Source organism: Aspergillus viridinutans, assembly GCF_018404265.1.
Source record: "Aspergillus viridinutans IFM 47045 DNA, scaffold_12, whole genome shotgun sequence".
Lineage (NCBI taxonomy): Eukaryota > Fungi > Ascomycota > Eurotiomycetes > Eurotiales > Aspergillaceae > Aspergillus > Aspergillus viridinutans.
In genome coordinates, this window is record NW_025091228.1 from 250,818 (window position 1) to 270,914 (window position 20,097).

Genomic DNA, 20,097 nt, shown 5'->3' on the forward strand with positions numbered 1-20,097 from the left:
AGACGAACAATTTCCATGTCAGGTGACCAACGACCTCTCATAGAATCATTTATTTGTTTTTGCACTAGCCCTTATACCCCTTTTGCAGCAATGTGGCATCGGCTTTCTTGAATACCTGTATTGCTTTGGATTTGGTGGAGATACGAACGCTATACGCCTTTTCATCGTCTGCCACGAACTCATTCATTTTCGTTTCTTTCCTTTTTCCCTCCGATCGAACCTTTCCTTCACTTCACTTCATCCGGTCTCTCTCCTGATACAAACTCTTCCCTCTGTACCCTGCTGATCTCTTCTTCTGCTGCCTTTCATTTCCCCCACCTTATTCACGCTGTGGAGATACCCTCGATGTGACTCATTTTCGTTTTTCTCCTGCCCGCTCGGGCTGCCCGATTGAGCACGGAGTATGATATTTAGCGCAAAGCGCATTCATCCCGCTGTTGTCTAGATGCCGACAGTTCATTCGAGCTTTTTGCTTCTGTTTGTTTGACCTCGTCATATACATATGTTCATATAGATAGAGTAGATTTCGTCAAAACTTGTTACGCAATAGACATGCACCGGCCGTTAATGTCGATTGGGACGATTCGCACGAGGTATAGATCATAACGCATCATTATACTCGTCGGAAATACAGATTTACTGTCAATTTGCCATCATCAATGCCCAGTGTGGACGGATGCCTCTGCAGACTTCTCCATCTCCCGAGCCTCCACATCCTTCATCACGCCAGCTCCATCACCCTCAATCAATCCGATCTGGCTGTCGCCGACCTTGTCCACCGTATCGCGGTACGCAGGCACAAAGTTGACGGCGACAGCATACGTCCACGCAGCGACCATGAATATCGTGGGGACAACCATGGCGAAGCCCGTGCTGTTGTGCATGTCGGCCACATGGCCCAGGAGGGGCGGCACGACGGCACCACCGCAGACACCGCCAACGATGAAGCCAGACCCGCGCTTATAGTGCCGGCCCAGACCGCGGATGCCCAGTGCGACGATGGTGGGGAAGCAAACGGATTCGAAGAACATGGTGACGAAAAGCATGGCTGTTGGGAATCAATCATCAGTCAGTACGTGTTTGCGAGCACAGGTAAAGGGGGAGGGGAGCGCATACAAATGCCAATCTGATGCCCTTGGGTAATGGATGCAGCGAGGAACACCACCACTCCCGAAAGATATACCAGAAAGACCCAGCGCGCGCGCATGTATTTCATAAGGAACGCGCCGGAGAAACGGCCGACGGTGAAGGCGCCCTGCGCGCCGGCGAGGTACTTGGAGCCCGTGGCGCTCGAGGTGCCGGGCCAGGTTTCGACGGCGTAGTTGATGAAGTAGCTTGCGACGCCGACTGTCGTGTCTGTTAGACGGGGCGGTATGCCATATAGAAGATAAAGATTGACGCACCTTGGGCACCGGTATATGTAAACTGAGCAAAGGCCGCATGGAACAGCTTGTATTGCTTCCAAAGTGGCTTTTCCTGCTCGTCAATGTGGGTTTCGGCGACTTGGAAGGCCATGTCCTCATCGGTGACTTCGGGGATGTTGGATAGGTAGAAGACCCCAGCAAGAAGGAAGACGAAGATGCCGATTGCAAGATAGACCCATTGCACGCTCTTCAATGCTGATACGTCGTCCTGGGTGTTAGTGAAGAAGACGTATGAGGCCAAGACCGGAGCGACACAGGTGCCGACGCCGTTGAAAGCCTGGGCAAGGTTGATTCGCAATTCAGCATACTTCGGTGGTCCACAGACTATCGAGCGCAGGTTAATACAACTGCCTTTGTTCTATTGACGTATGTTCATCATCTCTACTGACCAGCGAGGTACGGATTGGCAGCGGTCTCTAAAGAACCCAGCCCCGAGCCGATGACGAATGTAGCCGCGCAGAAACCTCCAAATGACCGATGGAGGCCGGCCGGCCACATGCAGAGCGCTCCAATGCCATACAGGGTCAGTCCGAAGATAAAGACGGCCTTGTATCCGTAGTGACGTAGAATCCAGTTGGCGTAACCCAGCGACGCGAGTGGATATGCCCTTGCAGCTAGTCAGTTCCACCATGGGTTCAAAATATATATATACATATATATGGACATGTAGCCGGCAACTCATACCCAAAATATGCTGCCTGAAGACCCGAGGAACGAGTCCGGTTGATGCCAAGTGTATTTTGGAAATGCTTGTTAAGAGTATCTAGCAGTCCATAGGCAAAACCCTACACATGGGACATGATCAACATATATTCGTCAGGTACGATCAGTCAATCCCAGGCATTGACTCACCCATAAAAAGAAGAGAATCGTGACTAGGGCGAGGGGCCACAGACTCTGACGCAAGGTGAGCGTAGCTGCAGAGGTGGTACTCTTATTGTTCACCCGGAGCGCAGAGCGGGATTTGAGTAACTGTGCGACCCCCATTTGAGCAATTGCGGAGGTTAATGGTCTGATGGTATCTTGTAAAGGAATCCCTCATAAAGAGACGCAAGAAGAAAGAGGGGATGAGGGGAGGGGAAAAGAGAAACAGTGACCAGGGTGGTTCGACGAACCAGGCCCTTTATGTACTACTACCGCACGCCATCAGCCGTGCTACCCCAAAGCGAAGATGATTGCTCTCTCGAAAGTAGCCCCTTATCAAGGTCACAGTGGCCGGCAGCCACAGCCCACACGGCTCGTCAACGGCACTCCGTCCCATCCTGCTCATTTTCCGGTACGAGACCTCGAACGGGTAGGCCTATCACGACCTGACCGGCAGGAAGCAATTCGCCGAAAAAACGGCGGAAATCCCACTTCGCCAAGCGGGAACCACAGCATTTTGCCCTCGTGGTGAACACGGTACCGATTGTGCATCCGTTCGGAGTACACCCTCACTTCCTCATCCCCCAGGGGGCCCAGACTTCGGTTTCTCCGCACTCTGGGGAAGGATCGTCGGAGAAATCCACCACTAAGCCACGCAGGTAACGTGCGAGTGACTCCAATCCTGAGACTCGACTTCCAGAAGGGTCGGTGATCATTGGACAGGGCGGCCCAAAATGCCCCAGGTGTTCAAGGTCGGGGTGACATTCCTCGCAAAGACCGAGGTTTCCTTGGCATTGACTCCGTGGGGGTTCGTCGCATTTGTAGTGGTTGAAATTGTCTTAAGGTTAACAACCAGTTAATTTCAGCTTGCACGTTTCGTACGCACGTTGGTGGCTGAGCTTGCCGATACACAGTAAATCCACTTTCTTTGCCTCCCCAAACGTGACGTTGATTCCTCAATACCTTGAGGCATCCAGAGGCAACAACCACAAAAGTATCAAAGTGTATCTACTCATCACCACACATCAGGGTCAAGTCGTTTCGTCATTTCTATACGTTAGGATCATCTAGATTTATAGATATATACTTTCAGATGCCTCACTAAAGAAGAAAAAAGGAATGACAGGACTAATTCGCAAAAGGCCATAGTCTATATCTAGTCATCAATGGGCCCGTTGGTCATCACTTCATCGGCCACCGGCTACGCCTTCTTGGGCTTAAATGCCACCCCGTTCTGCTTCTCCCCTGCACTTGCAGGGAGAGTATACAAGAGGCGCTCAGCATATTTAAGTAGCTCGTCAATGGCCCTTCGTAAACAGTTAGCAACAGCTGGACATTGGAATGAGGACGGATAAGGGCAAGACTTACACAACAGGAGCGCTGATCGCCAGAACCGCCTGCCATTCAGTCCAGTTCAACGGCAAAATAGAGAACAATGTCTGCAGGAACGGGATATACAGAATGGCGAAATGGAGGGACATCGACAGAATGATGGCGTAGACCAGCATCATATTGTTCCAAAGAGGGAAGGCGAGGAGAGATTCGCTGGACGAGAGCGCGTTCATGGCGTTCAGCATCTCAATAACCACAAGGATTGAGAGCGACACAGTGGATGCGGACCGCGACATGTCGTTGGAGAACATTTCGCAACCGATCTCGGGGAATTGAGCGGAGCATTTGTGGAAGTGGGACTACAAATATGAGTTAGACACGCATGAAAAGATCCCACCGAGACGATTGGCTTACCAGCTGCCAGAAGGAGATCTGGGGTCCCTCTGGATTATAAACAAACCACCACACGTAACCAAAAACAGTAGCAGCACCAACGTATGTGCCAATGACCAGGTATCTGAAAAGTAGCCAACCACCTACAAGAGGCTCATCGCGCTTTCTGGGCGCGCGTCTCATCACATCATGGTCAGGAGGGTTGAACGACAAGGCGGTAGCAGGCAACCCGTCAGTGACCAGGTTCACCCAGAGAAGCTGGACGGGGATCAATGCTTCGGGCATGCCCAGAGCTGCGGTCAAGAAGATAGATACGACCTCGCCAATGTTTGACGAGATTAGATAGCGAATGAATTGCTGGGTGTTGCTGTAGATCGATCTGCCCTCTTCAACAGCCACGGTAATTGTCGCAAAGTTGTCGTCAGCCAGAACCATATCAGCAGCTAGCTTAGCAACATCAGTTCCCGTACCCATGGCGACACCAATATCGGCCTTCTTCAGGGCAGGAGCATCGTTGACACCATCACCGGTCATTGCAACGACATGGCCCAGGGATTGAAGAAGATCAACCAGCTTGGACTTGTGGCTTGGCTCGGTACGCGAGAACAGAGACGCCTTCTTGACGGCCTCAAGCTTTTCACTTTCCGAGAGGCTGTCAAATTCCCTGCCCGTGAAGCTCTTGCCCGTAAGGTCCTCATCCTCACCAAAGATACCGATTTGCCGGCAAATAGATTCAGCAGTGTTGCGGTTGTCACCGGTGATGACGATCACACGAATACCAGCGGCACGGCATTTCTTCACAGAGTCAGCGACCTCGGTGCGTGGAGGGTCCAGCATTCCAACAAGGCCAATCAGAGTCATGTTCCTTTCCAGCTGAGCGTACTCCTCGGTAGTTTGGGCATTGTGCAAGAGGGGGTTATCCGCGATATCGTCGACACTAGCCAGAGCAATGACACGCAAACCACGGTTTCCGTACTCGACAACTTCCCTAGCAAGCAGATCACTGTGCGCTTTCGCGAGAGGGACACGGGGCCCATCAGATCCCAAAAGGACATACGAGCAGCGTTCGAGGATCGATTCAGGGGCGCCCTTGACCAGAAGCCTCTGAGCCTTGTCCTTTGTAACCAGGACAGACATACTCTTGCGGTCGCGGGAGAATTCATATGTAGCCAGCAGTGGTAGGCGTGATTCATAGTGGGCACTCGAAACGTGAAGTCTCTCAGAAGCCGGCAGTCTGAACACCTTTTCGTTGGTAGCCATGTCATCAGTGCCGATCTTTTCAACTAATACCCTCAATGCTCCTTCAGTAGGTTCACCGATGCAGGAGAAAGTGCCACTCTTGGGGTCATGGGCAAGAGCAGCGCCGTTGCAAAGTGCCATGACTTCAGCCATCTGGCGAACGGTAGACGAGGTTACAGCAAGGTTCTGCAATACCTTCCCATTACGGGAGAGGTTGCCCTCCGGAGCAAAAGTTGTGCCCTCGACGTCTATCTCCTCCAGGTCGTCACCGGACGCATTAAGGTAGACAAGCTTTTCCACGCTCATCTGGTTAGTAGTCAAGGTTCCGGTTTTGTCGGAGCAGATCACACTGCAGCTACCCAAAGTTTCGACAGACGGCAGAGACCGAACGACGGCATTCCTAGTCGCCATCTTGCGCGTACCCAGAGCGAGACAGGTGGTGATGACCACCGCCAATCCTTCTGGAATGGCGGCCACGCCCAGAGAGACCGCAATCTTGAGATAGTAAATGGCACCCTTAGCCCAGCCACCATGAGCCGGGTCGTTGAAGTGCTCAACATTAATCAACCAGACGAGAACACAGATGACAGTGATCACCTTGGCCAGCATGTCGCCAAAATCGTTGAGTTTCTGCTTAAGCGGCGTCGGCTCTGAGATCTGGGACGTGATACTTTCGTGGATGCCACCAATAGCAGTTGATGCACCAGTCAACACAACAATGGCAGTAGCATGGCCGTTGACAACCGATGTGCCCGAGAATAGGATATTTGTCTGGTCTTGCTTGACGGCCTGTTCATCCTTGATGGTGCGAGTATCCTTGGAGACACTCTCACTTTCACCCGTCAGGACCGCTTGGTCAACGCGGAAACTGTTGCTTTGAATAGCTAGCAGCCTGCAGTCGGCCGGAACGCGGTCACCAACTCCGATGTGGATGATATCTCCGGGAACCAGATCTTCCGCCTTAATGCGCTGGGTCTTGCCATCACGAATCACTGTCGCTTCGTTTGCAGAATATTCTTGAAGAGCAGCAATTGCCTTTTCGGCGCTGCTCTCCTGCGTGACACCAACCACAGCATTGAGGATCAGAATGGTCAAAATCTAAGTTGGCCGGTTTACAATCAGTTCAATTTCTTCAAAAAGCATCACCTTTGTACAACAGGGTTTCGCAGAACGTACCACAACAGGGTCAACAAAGGCCGTCCAGTCGTCACCTTCCTCGAAAAGAGCCAGTACAAAGGACACGGCAGCAGAACCCAAGAGGATGAGGACCAGTTGGTCCTTGAATTGTTCTAGCACAAGTTCCCAGAGAGGGGTCGGTGGATCTTCCGCAAGAGCTTCATTGTTCATCGACACCGGTCAGCTTGGATCACGCTATGAGCTGAGTGTAGAGGTGGGGGTGTACTGACCATTTGGACCATACTTCTGCCTAGATTTCAAGACCTGATCCTGAGACAGACCAGTGCGCTCTGAGACTCCAAAGTGCTTCAGCACATCTGCTGGAGAATGGAGAAAAGACCGCTCCATTGTCAATCACGCCTCGGACAACTGACCAAGCCAAGAGAGAGGGAGAGGAAAGGGAGAAATAGAAAGAATGAACGGAAAGAAATATAAAGAGAGAACGTGGTCTACCGAGTCAGCAACATGAATGCCAAGTGGCCGGATGGACAAAAGGTTACCAGTAGTAGTAGACCAGGTTAGGTAAGTAGTACTCGGATAGCAGTACTCTAGATAGAAATCGGGAAGGGTCTAGAAGGAAGGGGGAAAATCGATCAATAAATATCCAAAAGAAGGACCCAACAACACAGAGAATGATACAAGAGAGAAGATCGTCCAACGGGTCTATCGAATGAAAAATGACTATTCTGACATTCTGGGCCAAAAAGAAGGAAATTCGAAGTCTATCCTGGAGAGGCGTACCTGGTCTTTGCCCCAGACGCTGAGGGCAGAATGATGCAGTTTGGCTGTTAAACGTGTTCTCTTTTTTTTGGCGGTGACTGTTTTGCTCACAATCACTGGTCACTGCTGGATTGCTGGACGGTAATCCACGCTGAAGGAAAAGCCGGAGGGCCACAGGGCTGAACTGTATTAAAACATTTCTATTGATTAAGGTGCCATGTATTTTAGTATTTTATGTCGAAGATCTCTCAAAATTTCTGTTGATCCAAGGTGGTGATTTCCTTTGATGATCTGAATGGAAGTTGCATTTCAGCCCTGATAAGGAGAGTTCTCAGTCTTATCTGCCTATAATCAAGTCTAGGTAACTATGGCTCAAGTACACAAAGAAGTGGTGATGAGCACAGTTGGGAGATTCTGCTCTTGTTAGATATTTGCCCATTATTCAAGGTGGAAATCTCTTCTGTAACCACTTGTAAGGTCACCGACACCCATGCTGTCTAGCATAGTGACCAAGCTCCACTGAGAAATGATGATGCCTTGAGGGGACCCATGCTAAGAAACCCCGGTCCGTTGTCTCTTTCGCACGTATGAATCTGATACGTTCTACACCATGGACGAAATGGAGAAGCGCCTATCATGATTTGGATAGCAGGATGATGTCTTATTGACGACTTCGCTCTAGGACTGCTATGCTCAAGTCACCGAAGACTTTCCGCCGGTAGACACAGCAGCCAGATACTATCCTTCCTGAGATGGCTGACGGAGAACTTACCATTAGTTTAGCTAGTGACAGCTCCCCAGATGCAGGGATTTTGCCTTCACTTCTTTGCCTTCGCTGAAGTCTACAACGCTTGTATATTGATTCTTGCGCGTACTGTATAGCACATGGATTGCCGATTGACAAAAGCTAAAGTCGCTGACACCGTCGGGACATGGAACTGTTGGGATAGCTATTGTATGCAGTATGGTCATAATTGCTTATTCCATTCACAGACAAGGACTCATACGAAGTGCTGATAAGCACTCATTCAGAGTGTAACAGATGTAGGACAACCACCATGACAGTCCATTCTCTGTCAGGCAGACCAAAGGTGAATGGCAGGCAGATTGATGCCTGAGGCTGGCACAAAGCAACAAACTAGGCAAACACACCGCCTCACTCTCGCTAAAGCTGGCTGGCCCGTCAACTCACCGATCCATCCCAATCACTTAACTACTTCCAGTTGCTGGGAAGATCACATCTTCAGGTCGTGATTACTTACCTACTCTACTTGCTTCTTCCATCTCCTATCCCCATTTTCCCTAAGCAATCTTCGTTATCTACCTAGTTTCCTTTCTCTCTTTCTTCCACATTTGCCAACATCTCCTTTTCTTCTTCCCTCTCTCTTATCCCATAACCTTTCATCATGACTTCTGAGGTATGTTATGTTATGTTGTTCCAGCCTAACCCCTCCTCTCTGTTGTTGTCCACCCTGTCACCGCTGTCATGATGTCCATGGCGTGTATACACACACACCACCCCCACCACTCCATCTAATTCCCATTCGTTTTTTATCTTTCGCCTCTTTTTGATTAAGGTTTTACTGACAGTCTATTTCTGATGTATAGCGTGAGAAGTAAGAATCTCCGGCGACTATCAATCTTCAAACAGTTGGCAGGATCGCTGACGTCTTTCCCCTCCCTACAGCAAGACTTTCCTCGCAAGGCTCTGCGAGCAGGCCGAGCGCTACGATGGTTAGTTGTCTTTCCCCGTCATATTCACACTCATGAAATAAGCCTAATGCTCACTCCTCACAGAGATGGTTACCTATATGAAGGTTCGTTTGTTTGTCTGACTTGTAAGGAATGGATGGACTGATTCAGCTAACCGCCGGACAGGAAGTCGCCAAGGTACGTAGAAATGAGGCTCTAATGTTGCACTGTTTCTAAATCACTAACTCCTTGGATAAGATTGGAGGCGAACTTTCCGTTGATGAGCGTAACCTCCTCTCCGTTGCCTACAAGAACGTGGTCGGTACCCGCCGTGCCTCCTGGCGTATCATCTCCTCCATCGAGCAGAAGGAGGAATCCAAGGGCTCCGAGCAGCACGTTACCATTATCCGTGACTACCGCCAGAAGATTGAGACCGAGTTGGAGAAGGTCTGCCAGGATGTCCTCGACGTTCTGGACGAGTCTCTCATCCCCAAGGCCGAAACTGGCGAGTCCAAGGTCTTCTACTACAAGATGTAAGCAAGCGATCCTTGACTCTTGCATCTAAAGTACGATCGCTAACCACCGTTTTGTCTATAGGAAGGGCGACTACCACCGTTACCTCGCTGAATTTGCTTCTGGCAACAAGCGCAAGGTTGCTGCTACTGCCGCCCATGAGGCTTACAAGGTATGAGATATGAGATCCGCGAGCGGAGTTGATGCAATATATTCTTGAGCGCTCGCTTACCGGCTGACCTCCTTTAGAACGCCACCGATGTTGCCCAGACCGACCTCACCCCTACCCACCCCATCCGTCTTGGTCTCGCTCTGAACTTCTCCGTTTTCTACTACGAGATTCTGAACTCGCCCGACCGTGCCTGCCACCTTGCCAAGCAGGCTTTCGACGATGCCATTGCTGAGCTCGACTCTCTCTCTGAGGAGAGCTACCGTGACAGCACCCTGATCATGCAGCTGCTGCGTGATAACCTCACTCTGTGGACCTCTTCTGACGGCAACGAGGCCGAGGGTGCCCCAGCCAAGGAGGACAAGGCCGAGGAGGAACCCACCCCCGCTCCTGAGGAAAAGGCTGAGGAGGCTAAGCCTGCTCCTGCCGAGTCTTAAACCGGTGGCTCTCGGGGTTTTCCTTTGTTGTATCAAAAGCCGTGTTGTGTCACTCGGCGTGTCTATTGGTGCCTGCAAGTCCTTTTCTTAGCCGCGTGACTGGTTTGGGCCGGCACATATCTTCCACTTGTTCGGGATCGTGTGGGTCGGACCGGCGGAGTTTGATGATATCTGGAGAGGGAGGAAAAGGGGCCGAGTGGAATTTATCTCTCTTTATTTGTCTCTATTCCCAACCCCAGCAAGATACAATTGTCTTTTATTTCCCATTTTACCCCTTTTACTAGTTTCCACTTCCCTTTCTCCCCCGTCCTCAGATTTTATTCCCCCAATTAGTACCTGCCAATGGAAGTAGTTCGCTCCTTCACATCAGATATTGAGAAAGGGAAGACCGGCAGGTTGAGACAGCAAAAGAGAATATAGGGGGTGTCGGATACTTCATCAATCTCCATACATGATCGCCCTAGGGCCCTTCCTAGCGAAATTGTGCCTGCGTGCCTATCCAAGCTTCACATCTGGGAGTTCCCACGCAAGGGGCTGGGAAGTCCAATTCTGAACCTTTCCTTGCCCAGGACTGGAGTGCCTCCTTTATCCTGCCCCTTTTTACATCCGCCTGTCGGTGGACCTCATGTGATGACTCACCCAAGGACTACAAGTATCTAAACTGACAGTTGGCTTGATATCATAAGGCTGACTCTAATCGCTTTGCAAGGGAAACTCGGAGTAGCTTTTATAGAAATAAGCGTCTAGAAGCATGCAATGTAGTCTATGGTTGAATCAAATAGAGTTTATTACCCAAACAGGAGGCGCAGGATACAAGGTATATAGGTAAGCATATACAAATCTCAAAAAATGAGAATGGGAGGTAAGAAATCACTGCTTCAATTAACAGTATGGACAAAAGAGAAGCGTCATTCGGAGGATAGAAGGGAACAAGGAAGAAGGGCGTCCTCCCTTTCCAAACAAGTGTAACCCTAGATTTTCTTATCCTCAATCACATGAAGTCGTCATCGTCCATTCCACCATCATCATAAGGTGTGGCATCAATCTTGTTGTCTCTGCTAGCAACGAGAGAGACCTTGGTCTTGGCCGCCTTGGTCTTCTTGTTGCCTTTGTCGGCGGCACGCTCCTCCCTCATCTTCTCGTTGCTGATAGTGGTAAGGGCACTGGCAATCTTCTTGACATCACCGCTGTTGAGCTCCTTGACAAGCTGCTTGGTGAACTCCTGCGCCCACAGGGCGTAGTGAGGCTTCTTCGAGTGCGCCGTCAGCAGCGGGGTCAGTACGGTGGTCAGCCGGGTGAACTGGTCCTTGGTCGTGGGCTTGAACAGCGGCATGGCGGAGAGGTCGACGGCCTGCGTGGGATCGGCCGAGTCACTGATGACAATCGCCTTGGGCGCCCCCCGGTTGCGGTTCAGATCGATGTCGTCGAACAGGTCCTGCGCGTGCTTGAGGTCACCCTCCTGCTCCGTGCGGCGCAGGCGGGCCCGCCTCTCCGCCTCGTCCTCGTCGCTGTCGTCCTCGCTCTGGTTCGCCTCGGCGAGTTTCCGTCGCTCCTGCTTGTGCTCTTCTATCCGCTGTGCCTTGCTCTTCTTGTTCGCGGCCGCCTCGGCTTCGGCCTTGGCTGCCGCCGCAGCAGCCTTTGCGGCCTTTTCCCGCTCTACTTCCGAGTCTTCGGCGGCGTCCCACGAGTCGAGGACCTTTGCAGTCACAGAGCGTTAGTATATCTTGAACCAGAAAGCAAAGTGTGTAGATCACGGAGTAAGCTCACATCTTCTTCCTCCTCATCGTCGAACTTGCGTCTGGCCACTACAGGAGGAGGAGGGGGCGAGCTGCTATCTTCCTCATCGTCTAATAATAGAGAATCAGCATCTTCCTCAAGCTATCAAGACAGAGACTCCCTATCTGCCAGAACCCGGGATCGCGATATACAGGCTTGCAGATTTCAAGATCTCACTTACCCCACTTTGAAGGCGCCATGGTGGGCAAAAATCGTCAAAAAAATTTATTGACCGATGGGACAACGTCCGAGACTTGCAGAGTCGATGCCGAGGAGGTGATTCAGCAGGACCTACCGTGTTCGAACGAGGTAGAGTGTCGTGGCGAAGACCGACGATGGTTTTTCTGAATGGACACGGACAGAATCTCGCTGCCGCCGCAACAACTTCACAATGGAATCTTGTAGTGGGGCATGTGAATGGTCACGTGATGCTCTACCATTGATGCCCGATACATTGTTCTGAGTGCCCTGGTACCTTGGTAATCTTTGCGACCTTGGAGATTACTGGAGCCCATTGCAACGCTTGCCCTACGTTTTTACGTGGACGAATGTTTTACTGCGGACGTATTAAGTTGGATGTATTTTTCATTAAGCCACTATATAGTGTATTTGGCTGATCATATCATCATCATTACTCTTTATGGAACAGCATCGGGACGCGCTGGCATCTCTTGTTCAGCCCGGCAATGCTGTCAATTTTCGAAGCCCGCAAGGGGTCTGAGTCCAATCGTCATTTTTGAAGCGTGTTCGATTGGGTTGAGAACCTTCTTTTGTGTAGATTATAGGGTTCGCGGCTGCATTTACAGGTTGACGGCAGTGCGGAACTTGGAACCAGCGTAGACGGCGTTCTCACCGAGCTCCTCCTCGATACGGAGGATCTGGTTCAGCTTAGCCAGACGCTCGGAACGGGCAGGAGCACCGGTCTTGATCTGGCCAGAGCGCAGACCGACGGCGATGTCGGCAATAGTGACGTCCTCGGTCTCACCGGAGCGGTGGGAGACCATGACACCCCAGTTGTCGGCGTAGGAGTCCTTGGCAGCCTGGATGGACTCGGTGAGGGTACCGATCTGGTTGACCTTGAGCAGGAGAGCGTTGCAGGACTTGAGCTCGATGGCCTTCTTGATACGCTCAGGGTTGGTAACAGTCAGATCATCACCGACAATCTGGAAGTCGGAGGTCTTGTAGAAGTAGCTCCAGGCCTCCCAGTCATCCTCAGCGAAGGGGTCCTCAATGCTGACAATGGGGTACTTGGCAGCAAGGGACTTGTACAGGTCGGCAAGCTGCTCGTAAGTGAGCCACTTGGAGGAGTCGCTCTCGGGGTTCTTGAAGTCAAGGTCGTACTTCTTGACATCGGCCTTGTAGAACTCGCTGGACGCAACGTCCATGGCGATCTTGATCTTGCCGGTGTAGCCGGCCTGCTCGATGGCCTCGGTGATCAGGTCGAGGGCCTCCTCAGCGGTCTGAATATCGGGAGCAACACCACCCTCGTCACCGACGTTGCCAGCGGACTGGCCGTACTTCTTCTTGGCCAGAGACTTCAGCTTCTGGTAGACCTCAGCACCCTGGCGGAGGGCCTCAGAGAAAGAGGGAGCGGAGCTATTGGTCATAGTCAGAAATCGGTCAAAAGAAGCCACTCCGCCTCGGGCAGACTTACTCAGGGACGATCATGAACTCCTGGAAAGCGAGGCGGCCACCGGCGTGGGAACCGCCGTTCAGGACGTTCTGGAAGGGAACGGGAAGGACATAGGGCTTCTTGGTACCGGCGAGGTCGGAGATGTGAGCGTAGAGAGGGACGCCCTTCTCAGCAGCACCGGCCTTAGCAACAGCCAAGCTGACACCGAGGATGGCATTAGCACCGAGGTTGGACTTGTTGGCAGTTCCGTCAAGCTTGTTAAGGAACTCGTCAACCTTGGACTGGTCCTTCACATCGATGTTCTCCTTGATGAGGGCAGGGCCAATGGTCTCGTTGACATTCTTGACGGCCTTGAGGACACCTGTTAATCACATTGGCATCAGCGAGACATTCTTTGAGCATGAATATCATTATCAAGTAGATCCAAACTCACCCTTGCCGCCCCAGTGAGTCTTATCACCGTCACGGAGCTCGTGAGCCTCGTGCTGGCCTGTCTCTTCGTCAGCACTCGAAGGTTTTGATGATGATTAGTTTCAAGGGAACGAACCAGTGGAAGCTCCAGAAGGAACAATAGCACGGTGCAGACCAGTCTCGGTGACGACGTCCACCTCAACGGTGGGGTTACCACGAGAGTCGTACACGGAACGAGCGTGGATCTTGGAGATAGGCATTCTGACGAGCTGATGAAGAGGTCAGTTGAATGGAAATCGAGAGGAAAAAAGGACCACAGGAAGTGAAAGAGGGCTGGACATCTGATATAGAGAGGAAAAGCCAGTTACGGGGTGTTGGGTGTGTGACTAGCAGCGGGGGGTTGCTCTTCACCGATGACCCAAAATGAGTGAGTGGATGGGAGAATCGGTATGAGAGGCAAGTGATGCTGATCCAATCAATTGCAAACCACACTCACGGTGACTCAATGGGACAACCTAACAGGGGGGCAGAAGACTCAAGTAATAAATTCCAATATGAATAGACTTGATGTGGAAGGCCCAATTGCTCTTAGTGATGAAGAAGAGAGTTGGAGGGGTCAACAGCACAGATGCGGAATGGTGGGGTAGATAGATGTTAATGATCTCAGAGTGGGAGAGCCAGGCTTAAACTTTACTTACATTTCAAACAATAGTGAGGATCTGAGGATAACTGGGGTTCAAGTGCAGCAAATGAAAAGAAAGATCAAAAGATAATCGATCGTCTTTAAGCTGGAATCCTCGTCTTCTTGTAGTTTGCCAATGATTGTCCCCCGGGTAAAGCTCATGATGGAAGCTCCGAATCTTCCCAACATGACGGTGGGGCAGGGAACCGATCTGCTTCTCTCGCTGGCTGAGGCTTCTCCTTTGCACCGTTTCAATTGTAACTCTGCAGCGAGATCTTCCGCTTTCCCTCGGGGCAAGGCGGGTGAGGATAGAGACGGTGATGCTCACGTTTTAGACCTGCGAATGAGAGCAGCAGAGCCATAGTGATCTACTGGATAAGGAGAACTGTATCTTCTCACTTGACAAGTTCGGATAACTATGAAGGGTATGCGCTACTGCTGAAGAGATAGATCGGAGATACTCTATTACATACATTTACCTCTCTACATAGCTCTCTATATGCATTGAATCTATACAACCGAAACTCAATCATGGAAGAAGGTTGTTAGCTATCCAATAATGCCTATATTACTCCCTCGCGTTGCATCTCAGCGGTCAATAATGAATAAACTCCTGGTCAGAGGCGTACCAAGACTGCAGAAAATGCTACCTAGCTGTCCAGCACCTTCTGAGAGGGAGGTTGTCTGGAAACTTCCATCCGTTGTGATTGCGTAATGGCGCAAGGTCATGACATAGACACCTTGATGCCTTGATGCCTTGATGCCTTGATGCCTTGATGCCTTGCGGTCTTATGGCCTTGGCAACACCACGTGATAACTTGTACATCTAGATCATGTGATCTATGAGCGGTTGCTCCGTAAGCTCTCAACAGCTCTACCAAGCTGGAGTAGCGAGGTCAGATACCCATAATCATCACCCTTCTTTTTGTACACATTATATCGCAACTCCCCCAATAAACACCTTTTCCAACTTCTACGTCGTTCGTTCAATTCATCCAACATCTGTCTGAAGTTCTACCCTCCGGCTTCGCCCTTACAACGATGAACGGCGCAAGCGACCCTGAGAGAGACCAAGCGCTCGAAGATTACAAGAAGAGCTTACTAGAGCTTCGAGAATGGGAAGCTAAGCTCAAGTCTCTGCGTATGGGCATTAAGGACCTGCAGAGAGAGTTTGATCTCTCTGAAGAGAACATCAAGGCCTTGCAGAGTGTCGGTCAGATCATTGGCGAAGTGTTGAAACAGCTGGATGAGGAGCGATGTATGCCATTTTCATAACTCCTATCTATCAAATGTGCACGAACTTGGTCGTCTATAACACGATGGAAAGTTCAATACGATGATACAACAGCTAACTTTGGATAACTGAGATAGTCATCGTTAAGGCGTCATCCGGTCCCCGATATGTTGTCGGCTGCCGCTCCAAGGTCGATAAATCGAAACTGAAACAGGGCACTCGTGTTGCCCTGGACATGACAACACTCACGATTATGCGGATGCTGCCGCGTGAAGTTGACCCGCTGGTGTACAACATGTCGTTGGAGGACCCTGGTCAAATCAACTTCGCGGGTATTGGTGGTCTGAACGACCAAATCAGAGAGCTTCGAGAAGTGATCGAGTTGCCATTGAAGAACCCTGAACTGTTTCAGAGAGTTGGTATCAAGCCGCCCAAGGGTGTATTACTCTATGGTCCGCCCGGTACCGGAAAGACATTGCTGGCACGAGCCGTGGCGAGTTCGATGGAAACCAATTTTCTGAAGGGTAGGCATATATTCTGCTGTCCCCTTCTTGTCACAGCTGCTGAACTTGTTATAGTGGTTTCGTCCGCGATCGTCGACAAATACATTGGTGAATCTGCGCGGTTAATAAGAGAGATGTTCGGTTATGCAAAGGAACACGAGCCCTGTATCATCTTCATGGACGAAATTGATGCTATCGGCGGCAGGCGTTTCTCTGAGGGTACCTCGGCCGACAGAGAAATTCAGAGAACATTGATGGAGCTTCTGAATCAGCTGGATGGTTTCGACTACCTTGGAAAGACGAAAATCATCATGGCGACCAACCGACCAGATACCCTTGACCCTGCTCTGCTCCGTGCCGGTCGTCTGGACCGCAAGATCGAAATCCCCCTTCCCAACGAGGTTGGCCGTCTGGAGATCCTGAAGATCCACTCTAGCACTGTCCAGCTGGAGGGCGAGATTGATTTCGAAAGCGTCGTAAAGATGAGCGATGGTCTCAACGGTGCCGATCTGCGTAACGTGGTTACGGAAGCGTATGCTCACCTTTTCTGACACCTTCATTGGCATGAGTAAATTGCTGACGTTGCATAGTGGACTTTTTGCCATCAAGGATTATCGGGACGCAATCAGTCAGGACGACTTCAACAAGGCGGTTCGCAAGGTTGCAGAGGCCAAGAAGCTGGAAGGCAAGCTTGAATACCAGAAACTGTAGTTTCACACCCCGATTACTTTTATGCATGACACCATTCCATGAATGGCCGCCTCGAAATGAGACAGAATCTACCACAATATTGAAGAGCATTAATCCGGCCTTCATCACTGCCTTGATATCTGCCGGTCTTTTGGGGATCAGTAGACAATAATCGATTAATGTTTTGTACGATATATATATCCATCATGTAGTTTCATCAGACGGGCCTCCCAGTTTCCCCGCATGGATGAACCGAAACTGGACCCTGAGGCCTAATCTTTGCGCCCGCGTAACCTATGGTGTTGGGATGGACTGTCTCATCAAGTCTCATCCTGCCAAGGTACAGCAAGAGGATTAAAGACCCTCCATTGCGTAGGGAAGAATCCAGAAGCATGGAGCAGCAAGAGTCGGTGCCAAGGCGCTTGCTTCCCCGAAAGAACTCCGCCCGTAGACTTTTAGATCTACTCCGTACAGATCGGCCAAGTCGCAACAAGAAGTGGCCACACCTACCATTTCCACCGTCCAACTACCTTACTGAGAGACACGCCTCGGAGGCTAGGTAAAAGGGACGCTGGTCGACCTGGTAAGTACTTCAGCTTGTCTTAGAAGCAGCATTGATTATTCCGTGGGCAACCTTGTTCGGACGACGCATATTGAGATGTTTGTTTGGTCTGCGGGACGGAGAAAGTTGGCGAGCTCAATCACCAAGCTCAAGGCTGGTGTCGAATTCCAAGATTGCTAATGTTTCGTCTCTCCTTAGATTATCACAAGAATTTACGAATCGGACATCCTGATAGTAATCGAACTGAGCATCTATGCGAACGCATTGATTCCTCTTCATAGTAGGTCTCTCGGCAGCTGGGTCAACCCTGAGAGATCGGAGACAAACACAGCGCAACAATAACCCGTAACGCCATGTCGAGCCCTCCAGCCCAGCGACTCCATAGCGAAAGCCACTGGCGTGCGAACCGCAATCCCAATGCCAGCCCTCTGGGCGGATATGGGCTATCGCAACAGTCGACGGGAGTAGCGAACAAACTCGGCAACTTCTTCGACGGCGGTCGCTCGCTCCCGATGTACAAGGATAAGCCGTACTTTGCGCCGCGGCGTACAGCGGCGAGGAGTAGGCGGAGGAAGATCCTGTACGGCGGGTTGTGTGTGTTCGTGTTGGTCTGCCTGTGGTATTTTACGGCGGGGTCCTATGAGCGGCATTGGCATGGGTTAGACACGCCTGACACGCCCAAGGGCGAGGAAATGTGGAAGTGGCTACAGAGTGTTGGGGATCCGGCGACCGAGATTGAAGACGGCCAGCATCAGAATATCGATTGGAATGCTCGAAGGGAAAAGGTTAGGGATGCCTTCATTATTAGCTGGGATGGATATGAGCAGCACGGATGGGGTATGTTCGCTTTCAATTGGTTTCTATGTGGACAGGCTGATAATTTTATGGCTAGGGTACGACGAGTACAAACCAATCGCGAAAGAAGGGAGACAGATGGTGCCGGGAGGGATGGGCTGGATCATCGTTGACGCCCTCGATACGCTCATGATCATGAATCTGACCTCGCGGGTTCAGCACGCGCGCAACTGGATCCACAACTCGCTACAGTACAACCAAGACCACGACGTCAACACATTTGAGACGACCATCCGGATGTTGGGTGGCCTACTGTCAGCGCATTATCTTTCCACCGCCCATCCCGGGCTCGCCCCAATCGCCGACGACGATGCGGGCTCACCAGGAGAGGATCTGTATATTGAGAAGGCGACCGACTTGGCGGATAGACTGCTGGGCGCTTTCGACTCTGGGTCTGGAGTGCCATACGCCAGCATCAATCTGAATACGTCTACTGGTATTCCAGCGCATTCAGACAATGGGGCTTCATCTACGGCAGAGGCTACCACTGTTCAACTCGAGTTCAAGTACTTGGCCAAGCTGACGGGAGAGGCGGAGTACTGGCGGGTGGTAGAGAAGGTGATGCAAGTGGTTGACGACCAGGAGATGGAAGACGGCCTGCTCCCGATCTATATCTATCCAGACTCTGGACATTTCAGGGGAGACAACATTCGCCTGGGAAGTCGCGGCGATTCTTACTACGGTGAGTGAGCCAAGGTGTCTCTCAGTGGATGTCCTACTAATAGTGGCTCTAGAGTATCTTATCAAGCAGTATTTGCAAACATCTAAACAGGAGCCCATATACAAAGCGCTCTGGGATGAGTCGCTGATGGGCGTCCGCAAGCATCTGATTGCTTACACCACGAATGCTCAGCTGATGATCTTGGGGGAGAAGCCGTCTGGACTCCATGGGAAACTGTCGCCGAAGATGGATCACCTGGTTTGTTTCATGCCGGGAACTATTGCCCTAGGAGCGACCGGCGGCGTGCCATTGAGCGAAGCCCGGAAGTCTCCTGACTGGACTCAACGGCAGGACGAAGAGATTCTGCTTGCGCGGGAACTGATGAAGACATGCTGGGCGACATACCTCGCGACTGAGACGGGTCTGGCTCCGGAAATCACGTACTTTACCTTGGACGACCCTCCGAAGATGTTCCACGACATGTACCCGGACTCGACGATGAGCGCGGGCAACCGCAAGTCCGCGGGGGAGGACCTGCCTCTGAAGTCACAGCCTCTTTACCCGCTGGACGACAAGACCCTCAAGTGGCGGGAGGACATCCAGATCCAGAGTCAAGACCGCCACAATCTCCAACGGCCAGAGACGGTCGAGTCACTGTTTTATATGTACCGCGTGACAGGGGACGAGATGTATCGCCAGTGGGGATGGGAGATGTTCAAGTCCTTTGTCCGCCACACGGCGGTAGTCGAACATGACCTGTCGCACGAGCCCGATGTCCCTGCCGATGCCGATGCTGCCGCTGCCGGAACACAAGCCGAGAAAGTCCCGCGCCCTTCGCGGATTACGGGATTCACGTCGCTGAGCAACGCCAACACCGTGCCCCCTGTAACCCGGGACAACATGGAGAGTTTCTGGATGGCAGAGACACTCAAGTATTTCTACTTGTTGTTTTCCGACCGGGACTTTATCTCCCTGGAGGACCATGTGTTCAACACGGAAGCGCATCCGCTGCCGCGGTTTCAGCCTACGGGTGATTTGAAGACGGGGTGGACGCGGAAGCCTCGCTAGAGGGGTACAGTGCGAGGAATCTAGATGAGATGCTGTACATATATACATTTCCGGATGTGTTTC

General features: G+C 51.3%; 7 protein-coding genes across 7 annotated transcripts; 3 read left to right on the forward strand and 4 right to left on the reverse strand.

The window, feature by feature from the left end:
- Positions 1-656: 656 nt before the first annotated feature.
- Aspvir_002497 (putative l-fucose permease) lies at positions 657-2,411 on the reverse strand (the record flags this gene model as incomplete). Its single annotated transcript, XM_043274096.1, has 6 exons — positions 657-1,048; positions 1,117-1,347; positions 1,404-1,748; positions 1,814-2,031; positions 2,109-2,209; positions 2,277-2,411. 6 exons carry the CDS (start codon positions 2,409-2,411, stop codon positions 657-659), a joined length of 1,422 nt encoding a protein of 473 aa, XP_043130031.1.
- Positions 2,412-3,489: 1,078 nt separating this feature from the next.
- On the reverse strand, positions 3,490-6,776 carry Aspvir_002498 (calcium-transporting ATPase; the record flags this gene model as incomplete). Its single annotated transcript, XM_043274097.1, has 5 exons — positions 3,490-3,595; positions 3,657-3,979; positions 4,035-6,350; positions 6,429-6,586; positions 6,659-6,776. 5 exons carry the CDS (start codon positions 6,774-6,776, stop codon positions 3,490-3,492), a joined length of 3,021 nt encoding a protein of 1,006 aa, XP_043130032.1.
- A 1,778-nt stretch (positions 6,777-8,554) lies between these two features.
- Aspvir_002499 (14-3-3 adaptor artA-like protein) lies at positions 8,555-9,959 on the forward strand (the record flags this gene model as incomplete). Its single annotated transcript, XM_043274098.1, has 8 exons — positions 8,555-8,566; positions 8,757-8,764; positions 8,836-8,882; positions 8,946-8,965; positions 9,027-9,038; positions 9,099-9,373; positions 9,438-9,525; positions 9,603-9,959. The coding sequence occupies 8 exons, from the start codon at positions 8,555-8,557 to the stop codon at positions 9,957-9,959; spliced, it is 819 nt and encodes a 272-aa protein (XP_043130033.1).
- Positions 9,960-10,950: 991 nt separating this feature from the next.
- On the reverse strand, positions 10,951-11,935 carry Aspvir_002500 (eukaryotic translation initiation factor 3 subunit J; the record flags this gene model as incomplete). The annotated part of the gene is made up of 3 exons (XM_043274099.1): positions 10,951-11,655; positions 11,727-11,806; positions 11,917-11,935. 3 exons carry the CDS (start codon positions 11,933-11,935, stop codon positions 10,951-10,953), a joined length of 804 nt encoding a protein of 267 aa, XP_043130034.1.
- A 600-nt stretch (positions 11,936-12,535) lies between these two features.
- On the reverse strand, positions 12,536-14,039 carry aspf22 (enolase acuN; the record flags this gene model as incomplete). The annotated part of the gene is made up of 4 exons (XM_043274100.1): positions 12,536-13,331; positions 13,390-13,729; positions 13,802-13,858; positions 13,916-14,039. The coding sequence occupies 4 exons, from the start codon at positions 14,037-14,039 to the stop codon at positions 12,536-12,538; spliced, it is 1,317 nt and encodes a 438-aa protein (XP_043130035.1).
- Positions 14,040-15,502: 1,463 nt separating this feature from the next.
- On the forward strand, positions 15,503-16,909 carry rpt4 (proteasome regulatory particle base subunit RPT4; the record flags this gene model as incomplete). Its single annotated transcript, XM_043274101.1, has 4 exons — positions 15,503-15,719; positions 15,833-16,219; positions 16,274-16,730; positions 16,789-16,909. The coding sequence occupies 4 exons, from the start codon at positions 15,503-15,505 to the stop codon at positions 16,907-16,909; spliced, it is 1,182 nt and encodes a 393-aa protein (XP_043130036.1).
- Positions 16,910-17,803: 894 nt separating this feature from the next.
- On the forward strand, positions 17,804-20,034 carry Aspvir_002503 (glycoside hydrolase family 47 protein; the record flags this gene model as incomplete). Its single annotated transcript, XM_043274102.1, has 3 exons — positions 17,804-18,287; positions 18,343-18,987; positions 19,040-20,034. 3 exons carry the CDS (start codon positions 17,804-17,806, stop codon positions 20,032-20,034), a joined length of 2,124 nt encoding a protein of 707 aa, XP_043130037.1.
- Positions 20,035-20,097: the final 63 nt, after the last annotated feature.